Source organism: Harpia harpyja, chromosome 5 (assembly GCF_026419915.1).
Source record: "Harpia harpyja isolate bHarHar1 chromosome 5, bHarHar1 primary haplotype, whole genome shotgun sequence".
NCBI classification, from domain to species: domain Eukaryota; kingdom Metazoa; phylum Chordata; class Aves; order Accipitriformes; family Accipitridae; genus Harpia; species Harpia harpyja.
The window spans coordinates 78,590,742-78,603,433 of NC_068944.1; the positions used below are offsets into that span (position 1 = coordinate 78,590,742).

A 12,692-nucleotide genomic window follows, 5' to 3' on the forward strand; every position below is an offset into this window, starting at 1 on the left:
GGCCACCAGCGGTGTTCCTCAGGGCTCCATTCTAGGGCCAGTTCTCTTCCAGATTTTTATCAGTTGTCTGGATGCAGGAGTTGATTGCACCATTAGCAAATTCGCTGACAATACCAAACTGGGAGGTGCTGTTGACTCTCTTGAGGGACAAGAGGCCTAGCAGAGGGATCTACATACAGTGGAGCATTGGGCAATGATGAACGCGATGAAATTTAACAAGAACAAATGCCGCATTCTGCACCTAGGACGGACCAATTCTGCACACAAGTACGGGCTGGGAGAGGCGTGGCTGGAGAGCAGCCCTGCAGAAAGGGAGCTGGGGGTGCTGCCTGGCAGCAGGCTCAATACTTCTGCCCCAGCAGCCAAGAGGGCAAACCGCGTTCTGGGCTGCATGTGACTCTTCACTCAACTCCTGCTCAGATGGGGGCTAACCCAGCTTTTGCTTAAGCCTTACGTATGCTGGGAGCAGCGTCATTAGGTCAAAGAGAGAGCACCACTTGGGTAGGACAAGTGGCCAGAAAATTGCTATCGGGCCATTACGCAGCCATTATCACCTCTACACTACTGTCTCCTGCAGCCGTTATCTTTTGCCTAGCACTTTAGTCAGAATCCACTAACTCATGGAAATGGTAGAGACCAAACCTCCAATCTGGAAGGCACAAAACATCAGCTTACCCAAAAAGCTTTTGAAGCAGATCCACCAGCAGCTGGACTGCTGAGGCTTTCGTGCTTCCTCGTGGGATACAAGGAATGCCCGCACCGAGATACAGGAGGAAGGAAGGAGGAGCACTCTTACCGTCAGCTAGGTAATTACATTTTTGCTCACGGGTGCATGGTATCAAGACTTACGGGTTATAAGTTATGAAACCTTCTGCCTTGAACGGTGAAGAAGTGAATTCACGCCATAGACTAGTCTGGCCAAAAGGGGACTGAGCCCATCTTTGTTGTGTTGGATAATTGTTTGTCTTAATGACCTCGAGAAATACAGCTTAAATCACAGACTACGTTGTCCGGCAAAGGTGACAGATCCAAATGGACCGTGACACCGGCAATGAGGTCAGCATCACCAGCATCTAGTTTCCCAGATCCACCATTTTGATCTTCTTCAAGACATAAGGGCTATGAGCTCTCTTCCAGACATCACGAAGTGATCCCAGGCACCATGACCTTTCCAAGCTAATGGACAGCCACCCTGGAGAATCTTGGCTTCTTTTGCCGCAAGGGTGCACTGCTGCCTCGCAGGCAGCTCGTTCTCCACCAGCACCACAAGATCGGGCTCAGTAAAGCTGGCGGCCCCCAGCACGTCCTTGGGCCCGGCGCGATTCCTCCCCAGATGCAGGACTTTGCATCTCCTCCTGGTCACCTTCAGGAGATTCCTCTCTGACCTGATCGCCAGCCTCTCCAGCTCTCTCGGTAAAGCAACACAACCTTCCAGCGCCTCAGCCTCTCTTCCAGGTTTTGCATCATCTGCCAACTCGCTGATGGGGCACTCCGTCGCACTGCCCGGGACATTGCTGAGGGTGTTGAAGAGTGGTGGCCCCACAGCCTATGACCACGCAATGGGAGAAAGCGTGAAAGGCTTTACAAGAAGGTTGAGAGAAACGCCAGCCACAGCTCTCTCCTCGACCACAAAGCTAGTCACTTCAACATAGACGACACGCACAATTTCCCCTTCGTAAATTCATGCCGACCACTCCCCATCGCCGCCTTGTCCTTCCTGGGATTGGCAGTGCTTTCCGGGAAGACTTCCTACATCACCTTCCACAGGAACAACACCAGGCTCACCAGCCACTCCTTACCCGGACCTTCCGTCCTGATCTTCTTCAAGATAGGAAGGCAATGAGCTCTCTTCCAGACATCATAACCGCGCCCAGGGGCTACGACCTTCCCGAGATAATTGAGAGGGGCCTCACAAGGACATCGCCAAGCTCCTTCCGCATTTGTGGCTACGACCCCTCAGGCCCCACGGACACGCGTCCACCCAGGCGCACAGCAATCACTCCTACCACCCTTCCTCTTCCTCAGCAACAAACACTGCTCACCTGACAAGCAGCCTGCAAAACACTCACCTCCGCTCAACTGGGGCAGGCCTTGCCAGTCATCAACCCTTCTGCATGCGTCCACCACCTCCAGGGCCTCGGCTCTCCTGCCACGTGCTGCATACTTGCCTCCAATGCCCTCGACTATGTCTAAATCCTCCTTCTGCCCATCACACGCCCTGCAGAGAAATGGCCTCACCCCTCGGCGCTCACCCCAACTACAGACCCCAAAGGCCCTGGCTCACCACCTCGCTTGCCTGCCGCTCCCACTCCCGCTCGGCCTCTTGCCGCATTCACGGGCTATCCAGAAACTCACCTGCCCTTCCAGGGGGCCAATCACACACTCACTCAGTTTGGAAAAGACCCTTAACGGTATCGAGTCAACCACTGACCTAACATTTACCAAGTCCACCACTAAACCAGATCCCCAAGAGCCACGTCCACATGGCTTTTCAAAACCTCCCGGGATGGTGACTCCACCACTTCCCTGGGCAGCCGGTTCCAGTGCTTATTAACCCTTTCGGGGAAGAAGTTGTTCCTGATATCCAACCTAAACCATCCCTGGCACAACCCGAGGCCCTCTCCTCTCGTCCTATCGCTTGTTACTAGGGAAAAGAGACTGACACCCACCTCGCTACAACCTCCTTTCAGGTAGTTGTAGAGAGCGATAAGGTCTCCCCGAGGCCTCCTTTCCTCTAGACTAAACACCCCCAGCTCCCTCAGCCGCTCCTCGGGAGTCTTCTTCTCTACAGCCTTCACCAGTTTCGCTTCACTTCCTTGGGCGCATCACGCCACTGCCCAAGCTCTGTGTCACGCCAGAGCCCAGGCTGCAAACTTGCCGGCCCCAGCTAAGGGGAGCGCTACGGAGGGGCCAACACAAGCCTTTGGGGAGCCTGGCAGGGCTCCCCACAGCACAGGGCTTGCCAGCTCTGAACCAGGGCTGCCAGGACAACGGCCTGCTCTTGCCAACAGACCTCCTCTGCCCCCTTGCACTGCCAGCCCCAGCCCCAGCCCCAGCGACGGCACCAAGGGGCCACGAGCCCACACAGGCAGCCTCCCTTCTCCCAGCCACAACCCTACCAGCAAGAGGGGCACCGAGACTCCCACAGAGCACACCCAATGGGAAAGGCCAGGCCTAAAGACAGCCTTAGCGAGCGGGGAGCAAGGCAGAGAGGGACCAAACGCGATGGAAGGGGCAGCGTCTCACGCCTGGCACACCTCCAAAGACCAGACCAGCCTGCCAGGGCTCCGAGGAAACGGGGCCCACTCTTCACAACCCACCCGAAAACCACACCGCACGACTGCCACGGGATGACCTCAATGACGACACCCCACCTCTACTGCCCTTTGGTCGCATCCTCTGCCTGCCTTGACACGTGCCATCAACGCCAAGCCTTTGCATTCTAATAACCGCACTTAAAAGCTTCCGCCAGGGTCAGATGGACACATCCTCAAGAGGAGGACGTGAAATTGGAGAATTGCGGCAAGGGAAACACACCCCGCCTCATTACTTGCATGGATGGGCCACGCAAGAGCTGCTTGCTGCAAAATGACATCATGCACAAAGGCTGACTCACCCCTCGGGCACTTGAGGCACCAGCATAAAAGCCAGACCAGCACCTCTCTCCCTCACACACTCCTCCCGACGCCTTCTCCTCCACGGTCAACAAGGTGAGCCTCAACCCCCTTCCCCTCCTTCTCCTGCCCCACCTGCACCGTCTCTTCCACCACGCTCTGCCCCCAGCCTCAGCAGCCCTGACCGCCACACTCCCCCCAGACCCACAACGGGCCTCCCCACTCCCTCGCCCTCCTGCAACACCGCCCCTCGCATCCCCACGCCCCTCCGCTTCCTCAACACCCTCTCTTCCAGGGCCCCTCCACACCACAGACATGGCCTGCTACGACCTCTGCCGCCCCTGCGGACCCACCCCGCTGGCTAACAGCTGCAACGAGCCCTGTGTCCAGCAGTGCCAGGACTCCCGCGTCGTCATCCAGCCTTCTACCGTGGTGGTCACCCTGCCAGGACCCATCCTCAGCTCCTTCCCCCAGAGCACCACCGTCGGATCCTCCTCATCGGCTGCCGTGGGCAACGTCCTCAGCTCCCAGGGAGTGCCCGTCTCCTCCGGTGGCTTCGGCTTCGGAGGCCTGGGCGGCTACGGCTTCGGAGGCCTGGGCTGCTTCGGCGGCAGAAGAGGCTGCTACCCCTGCTAAGGGCCCCTGACGCCAACCGCCCACACCCTGGAAGCCACGGCATGGATTGACGATGCACCTCCAGGATGTTGCTCGCACGTGGGCTCAGTAACAACGGCTCCTCCTCTCAAGGCACAAAGCAAGCACCTTCTCACAAGCCAAAGACCACCGGGGACCTCCAGCGTGCTGCTCACCCCGTGGGGCGGGAAGATCTTGGTGCTCTGCCGAGATCTGTCTCACACAAGGGACCTCGGCTCATGGTCGCCCTACTTGCACCTCAGAGCGGCTCCCTTCCACTTGCCGCTCCCGACTTTTCACTCTTTTTTTCTCTCAATAAAGTTCTCCTGCAACCCAGCCTGAGACGCCTCCTCTTCCTTTCTTCTCCCATGGCTCTTCCAACCTCACCCAGCACAATGCCAGGCCTCCAGAGGCCATCGGGCTGGCTGCAAAAGGGCCACTAGAACTCTCCTAGGAAGCGGTCACCACCACTACCACTAGCTACACGGTCTGGCACCTGGGGGACTTCCAGAATGGGACACAAGCCCATCACGGCCTCAAACGTTTGGCGCAACAGGAGTCCGCAGCGCACGTCTCTGACAAAGTCTCCCCGTGACAGCACACGCTTGACTAACTCTCTTCCCCAGCATGACTCTCTGGCTCTCCATGCAAAGAGAATCACAGAATCGTTTAGTTTCGCAAGAACTTTGGAGAGTGTGTGCTTCAACCCCCGCAGCTCAAGCAGGGCCAGCTAGAGCAGGTTGTCCGGGACCATAGCCTGGAGGGGTTTCAGTACCTCCGTGGAAAGAGATTCCATCACCTCTTCCACTCTTTGACCACCCTCGCACTGAAAAAGGCTTGCCGCCTTTGCCCATGCAATTCCACCCGTTTTCACTTGTGCCCACAGCCTCTTGTCCCACTAGCGCGCACTACTTCAAAGAGCCGGGCTCCCTCGACTTCATTCCCTCCCGTCCGGCATTTAGGCGCTTTTAGGGCATCCTCCCTGCGCTTCCTTATCTCCTGGCTCAACAGTCCCAGCTCTCGCAGCCTCTCCTCATAGGAAGGACGCTCCAGCCCCTTCAGCATCTTGCTGGCCTGCACCGCTCTCGCTCAACTAACTCCATGTCCTTCTTCCTCTGGGGAGCCCAGAACTGCACACAGCACCTCACGTGGGACCTCAACAGTGCTGACGAGACAGGAAGGGTCACCTCCCCCTACCTTCTGGCAGTGCTTCTCCTAATGTCACCTTGGAGACTGGTGGCCCCATTTTGCAGCAAGGGTGCTTTCCCTCCTCACGGCCCATTTGTCCTTTACCAGGACCACAAGGTCCTTCTCTGCTAAGCTGCTTTCTATCCAGCTGGCCCCCAGACATTCTGGCTACCTGGGCTGACTCCTCCCCAGAAACAGCACTTTGCATCTCCCCTTGCTGAACTCCAGGAGATTCCGCTATGTCCAGCGCAAGGAAAGCCGGTCGCTCCCTCAGCATTTGTGGCTTCCAACCATCTTTCCCCACGGACTTTTGCCCAGCCAGTCACACAACCCCCTTTTCTCGGGGGCAGCCGTGAGTCCACCTCACTCACTGGCACCCCCAGCCCAGCCCTGCATTGGCCCAGCGTGCCTCTTGCCTGCCAGGCACTCCAGCACCCATCAACACAGAAGCGCACATACCCTTCCCACCTCACCTCATCTTCCTCGCCAACAAGCACTGCTCGCACAGTGAACAACCCTCAAGACACCTTCACTGAACGTGGGCAGCTCTTGGGAGTCTGGGCAGCTCCTTGCTGACTGGATGCTGGCCAACCTTATTCCGATCTATTAAAAGGGCACGAGCGTAGACCCAGGAAACTGCAGACCTGTCAGTCTAACCTCCGTACCTGGAAAAACTAGGGAGAAGATCCCACTGGGTGCTTCCGAAAGGCATTTAAAGGACAATGCAGTCATCAGGCACAGTCAACACAGTTTCACAAAGGGAAAGTCCCGCCTGACTAATCTGATATCCTTCTATGATAAGGTCACCTGCCTTGTGGATGAAGGCAAGGTGGTGCATGTAGTTTTTCTGGGTTTTAGTAAGACTTTCGATACTGTCCCACACCACGGCATCCTTCCGGACAAGTTGTCTGACCGTGAGATGAGCAGGTAGGCGGCGCGCTGGGGGAAGAACTGGCTGAAGGGCAGGGCTCAAAGGGTTGCAGTGAGCGGGGCTACATCTGGCTGGCGACCGGCCACCAGCGGTGTTCCTCAGGGCTCCATTCTAGGGCCAGTTCTCTTCCAGATTTTTATCAGTTGTCTGGATGCAGGAGTTGATTGCACCATTAGCAAATTCGCTGACAATACCAAACTGGGAGGTGCTGTTGACTCTCCTGAGGGACAAGAGGCCTAGCAGAGGGATCTACATACAGTGGAGCATTGGGCAATGATGAACGCGATGAAATTTAACAAGAACAAATGCCGCATTCTGCACCTAGGACGGACCAATTCTGCACACAAGTACGGGCTGGGAGAGGCGTGGCTGGAGAGCAGCCCTGCAGAAAGGGAGCTGGGGGTGCTGCCTGGCAGCAGGCTCAATACTTCTGCCCCAGCAGCCAAGAGGGCAAACCGCGTTCTGGGCTGCATGTGACTCTTCACTCAACTCCTGCTCAGATGGGGGCTAACCCAGCTTTTGCTTAAGCCTTACGTATGCTGGGAGCAGCGTCATTAGGTCAAAGAGAGAGCACCACTTGGGTAGGACAAGTGGCCAGAAAATTGCTATCGGGCCATTACGCAGCCATTATCACCTCTACACTACTGTCTCCTGCAGCCGTTATCTTTTGCCTAGCACTTTAGTCAGAATCCACTAACTCATGGAAATGGTAGAGACCAAACCTCCAATCTGGAAGGCACAAAACATCAGCTTACCCAAAAAGCTTTTGAAGCAGATCCACCAGCAGTTGGACTGCTGAGGCTTTCGTGCTTCCTCGTGGGATACAAGGAATGCCCGCACCGAGATACAGGAGGAAGGAAGGAGGAGCACTCTTACCGTCAGCTAGGTAATTACATTTTTGCTCACGGGTGCATGGTATCAAGACTTACGGGTTATAAGTTATGAAACCTTCTGCCTTGAACGGTGAAGAAGTGAATTCACACCAAAGACTAGTCTGGCCAAAAGGGGACTGAGCCCATCTTTGTTGTGTTGGATAATAGTTTGTCTTAATGACCTCGAGAAATACAGCTTAAATCACAGACTACGTTGTCCGGCAAAGGTGACAGATCCAAATGGACCGTGACACCGGGAATGAGGTCAGCATCACCAGCATCTAGTTTCCCAGATCCACCATTTTGATTTTCTTCAAGACAAAAGGGCTATGAGCTCTCTTCCAGACATCAGGAAGTGATCCCAGGCACCATGACCTTTCCAAGCTAATGGACAGTAGCCTCCCAAGCACATCAGCCAGCTCCGTCGGCATTCCTCGATTCAACCTACAAACACCCCGCCTCACAGCACACCTGCCTACCTACCTTCCTCTTCCTCAGCAACAAACACTGCTCACCTGACAAGCAGCCTGCAAAACACTCACCTCCGCTCAACTGGGGCAGGCCTTGCCAGTCATCAACCCTTCTGCATGCGTCCACCACCTCCAGGGCCTCGGCTCTCCTGCCACGTGCTGCATACTTGCCTCCAATGCCCTCGACTATGTCTAAATCCTCCTTCTGCCCATCACACGCCCTGCAGAGAAATGGCCTCACCCCTCGGCGCTCACCCCAACTACAGACCCCAAAGGCCCTGGCTCACCACCTCCCTTGCCTGCCGCTCCCACTCCCCCTCGGCCTCTCGCCGCATTCACGGGCTATCCAGAAACTCACCTGCCCTTCCAGGGGGCCAATCACACACTCACTCAGTTTGGAAAAGACCCTTAACGGTATCGAGTCAACCACTGACCTAACATTTACCAAGTCCACCACTAAACCAGATCCCCAAGAGCCACGTCCACATGGCTTTTCAAAACCTCCCGGGATGGTGACTCCACCACTTCCCTGGGCAGCCGGTTCCAGTGCTTATTAACCCTTTCGGGGAAGAAGTTGTTCCTGATATCCAATCTAAACCATCCCTGGCACAACCCGAGGCCCTCTCCTCTCGTCCTATCGCTTGTTACTAGGGAAAAGAGACTGACACCCACCTCGCTACAACCTCCTTTCAGGTAGTTGTAGAGAGCGATAAGGTCTCCCCGAGGCCTCCTTTCCTCTAGACTAAACACCCCCAGCTCCCTCAGCCGCTCCTCGGAAGTCTTCTTCTCTACAGCCTTCACCAGCTTCGCTTCACTTCCTTGGGCGCATCACGCCACAGCCCAAGCTCTGTGTCACGCCAGAGCCCAGGCTGCAAACTTGCCGGCCCCAGCTAAGGGGAGCGCTACGGAGGGGCCAACACAAGCCTTTGGGGAGCCTGGCAGGGCTCCCCACAGCACAGGGCTTGCCAGCTCTGAACCAGGGCTGCCAGGACAACGGCCTGCTCTTGCAAACAGACCTCCTCTGCCCCCTTGCACTGCCAGCCCCAGCCCCAGCCCCAGCGACGGCACCAAGGGGCCACGAGCCCACACAGGCAGCCTCCCTTCTCCCAGCCACAACCCTACCAGCAAGAGGGGCACCGAGACTCCCACAGAGCACACCCAATGGGAAAGGCCAGGCCTAAAGACAGCCTTAGCGAGCGGGGAGCAAGGCAGAGAGGGACCAAACGCGATGGAAGGGGCAGCGTCTCACGCCTGGCACACCTCCAAAGACCAGACCAGCCTGCCAGGGCTCCGAGGAAACGGGGCCCACTCTTCACAACCCACCCGAAAACCACACCGCACGACTGCCACGGGATGACCTCAATGACGACACCCCACCTCTACTGCCCTTTGGTCGCATCCTCTGCCTGCCTTGACACGTGCCATCAACGCCAAGCCTTTGCATTCTAATAACCGCACTTAAAAGCTTCCGCCAGGGTCAGATGGACACATCCTCAAGAGGAGGACGTGAAATTGGAGAATTGCGGCAAGGGAAACACACCCCGCCTCATTACTTGCATGGATGGGCCACGCAAGAGCTGCTTGCTGCAAAATGACATCATGCACAAAGGCTGACTCACCCCTCGGGCACTTGAGGCACCAGCATAAAAGCCAGACCAGCACCTCTCTCCCTCACACACTCCTCCCGACGCCTTCTCCTCCACGGTCAACAAGGTGAGCCTCAACCCCCTTCCCCTCCTTCTCCTGCCCCACCTGCACCGTCTCTTCCACCACGCTCTGCCCCCAGCCTCAGCAGCCCTGACCGCCACACTCCCCCCAGACCCACAACGGGCCTCCCCACTCCCTCGCCCTCCTGCAACACCGCCCCTCGCATCCCCACGCCCCTCCGCTTCCTCAACACCCTCTCTTCCAGGGCCCCTCCACACCACAGACATGGCCTGCTACGACCTCTGCCGCCCCTGCGGACCCACCCCGCTGGCTAACAGCTGCAACGAGCCCTGTGTCCAGCAGTGCCAGGACTCCCGCGTCGTCATCCAGCCTCCCGCCGTGCTGGTCACCCTGCCAGGACCCATCCTCAGCTCCTTCCCCCAGAACACCGCCGTTGGATCCTCCTCATCGGCTGCCGTGGGCAACGTCCTCAGCTCCCAGGGAGTGCCTGTCTCCTCCGGTGGCTTCGGCTTCGGAGGCCTGGGCGGCTACGGCTTCGGAGGCCTGGGCTGCTTCGGCGGCAGAAGAGGCTGCTACCCCTGCTAAGGGCCCCTGACGCTAACCGCCCACACCCTGGAAGCCACGGCATGGATTGACGATGCACCTCCAGGATGTTGCTCGCACGTGGGCTCAGTAACAACGGCTCCTCCTCTCAAGGCACAAAGCAAGCACCTTCTCACAAGCCAAAGACCACCGGGGACCTCCAGCGTGCTGCTCACCCCGTGGGGCGGGAAGATCTTGGTGCTCTGCCGAGATCTGTCTCACACAAGGGACCTCGGCTCATGGTCGCCTTACTTGCCCCTTAGACCTGCTCCTTTCTATTTGCCGCTCCCGACTTTTCACTCTTTTTTTTTGTCTTCAATAAAGTTCTCCTGCAACCCAGCCTGAGACGCCTCCTCTTCCTTTCTTCTCCCATGGCTCTTCCAACCTCACCCAGCACAATGCCAGGCCTCCAGAGGCCATCGGGCTGGCTGCAAAAGGGCCACTAGAACTCTCCTAGGAAGCGGTCACCACCACTACCACTAGCTACACAGTCTGGCACCTGGGGGACTTCCAGAATGGGACACAAGCCCATCACGGCCTCAAACGTTTGGCGCAACAAGAGTCCGCAGCGCACGTCTCTGACAAAGTCTCCCCGTGACAGCACACGCTTGACTAACTCTCTTCCCCAGCATGACTCTCTGGCTCTCCATGCAAAGAGAATCACAGAATCGTTTAGTTTCGCAAGAACTTTGGAGAGTGTGTGCTTCAACCCCCACAGCTCAAGCAGGGCCAGCTAGAGCAGGTTGTCCGGGACCATAGCCTGGAGGGGTTTCAGTACCTCCGTGGAAAGAGATTCCATCACCTCTTCCACTCTTTGACCACCCTCGCACTGAAAAAGGCTTGCCGCCTTTGCCCATGCAATTCCACCCGTTTTCACTTGTGCCCACAGCCTCTTGTCCCACTAGCGCGCACTACTTCAAAGAGCCGGGCTCCCTCGACTTCATTCCCTCCCGTCCGGCATTTAGGCGCTTTTAGGGCATCCTCCCTCCGCTTCCTTATCTCCTGGCTCAACAGTCCCAGCTCTCGCAGCCTCTCCTCATAGGAAGGACGCTCCAGCCCCTTCAGCATCTTGCTGGCCTGCACCGCTCTCGCTCAACTAACTCCATGTCCTTCTTCCTCTGGGGAGCCCAGAACTGCACACAGCACCTCACGTGGGACCTCAACAGCGCTGACGAGACAGGAAGGGTCACCTCCCCCTACCTTCTGGCAGTGCTTCTCCTAATGTCACCTTGGAGACTGGTGGCCCCATTTTGCAGCAAGGGTGCTTTCCCTCCTCACGGCCCATTTGTCCTTTACCAGGACCACAAGGTCCTTCTCTGCTAAGCTGCTTTCTATCCAGCTGGCCCCCAGACATTCTGGCTACCTGGGCTGACTCCTCCCCAGAAACAGCACTTTGCATCTCCCCTTGCTGAACTCCAGGAGATTCCGCTATGTCCAGCGCAAGGAAAGCCGGTCGCTCCCTCAGCATTTGTGGCTTCCAACCATCTTTCCCCACGGACTTTTGCCCAGCCAGTCACACAACCCCCTTTTCTCGGGGGCAGCCGTGAGTCCACCTCACTCACTGGCACCCCCAGCCCAGCCCTGCATTGGCCCAGCGTGCCTCTTGCCTGCCAGGCACTCCAGCACCCATCAACACAGAAGTGCACATACCCTTCCCACCTCACCTCATCTTCCTCGCCAACAAGCACTGCTCGCACAGTGAACAACCCTCAAGACACCTTCACTGAACGTGGGCAGCTCTTGGGAGTCTGGGCAGCTCCTTGCTGACTGGATGCTGGCCAACCTTATTCCGATCTATTAAAAGGGCACGAGCGTAGACCCAGGAAACTGCAGACCTGTCAGTCTAACCTCCGTACCTGGAAAAACTAGGGAGAAGATCCCACTGGGTGCTTCCGAAAGGCATTTAAAGGACAATGCAGTCATCAGGCACAGTCAACACAGTTTCACAAAGGGAAAGTCCCGCCTGACTAATCTGATATCCTTCTATGATAAGGTCACCTGCCTTGTGGATGAAGGCAAGGTGGTGCATGTAGTTTTTCTGGGTTTTAGTAAGACTTTCGATACTGTCCCACACCACGGCATCCTTCCAGACAAGTTGTCTGACCGTGAGATGAGCAGGTAGGCGGCGCGCTGGGGGAAGAACTGGCTGAAGGGCAGGGCTCAAAGGGTTGCAGTGAGCGGGGCTACATCTGGCTGGCGACCGGCCACCAGCGGTGTTCCTCAGGGCTCCATTCTAGGGCCAGTTCTCTTCCAGATTTTTATCAGTTGTCTGGATGCAGGAGTTGATTGCACCATTAGCAAATTCGCTGACAATACCAAACTGGGAGGTGCTGTTGACTCTCTTGAGGGACAAGAGGCCTAGCAGAGGGATCTACATACAGTGGAGCATTGGGCAATGATGAACGCGATGAAATTTAACAAGAACAAATGCCGCATTCTGCACCTAGGACGGACCAATTCTGCACACAAGTATGGGCTGGGAGAGGCGTGGCTGGAGAGCAGCCCTGCAGAAAGGGAGCTGGGGGTGCTGCCTGGCAGCAGGCTCAATACGTCTGCCCCAGCAGCCAAGAGGGCAAACCGCGTTCTGGGCTGCATGTGACTCTTCACTCAACTCCTGCTCAGATGGGGGCTAACCCAGCTTTTGCTTAAGCCTTACGTATGCTGGGAGCAGCGTCATTAGGTCAAAGAGAGAGCACCACTTGGGTAGGACAAGTGGCCAGAAAATTGCTATCGG

The 12,692-nt window shown here is 56.8% G+C and overlaps 2 protein-coding genes across 2 annotated transcripts; both read left to right on the forward strand.

The window, feature by feature from the left end:
• The first annotated feature begins 3,920 nt into the window (after positions 1-3,920).
• On the forward strand, positions 3,921-4,250 carry LOC128142243 (feather keratin 1-like). The gene has a single exon (XM_052788189.1). It carries the CDS (start codon positions 3,930-3,932, stop codon positions 4,248-4,250), a length of 321 nt encoding a protein of 106 aa, XP_052644149.1. The 5' UTR covers positions 3,921-3,929.
• A 5,370-nt stretch (positions 4,251-9,620) lies between these two features.
• Positions 9,621-9,961, forward strand: LOC128142012 (feather keratin 1-like). The gene has a single exon (XM_052787565.1). The coding sequence runs from the start codon at positions 9,641-9,643 to the stop codon at positions 9,959-9,961; it is 321 nt and encodes a 106-aa protein (XP_052643525.1). The 5' UTR covers positions 9,621-9,640.
• The last annotated feature ends 2,731 nt before the right edge of the window (positions 9,962-12,692 follow it).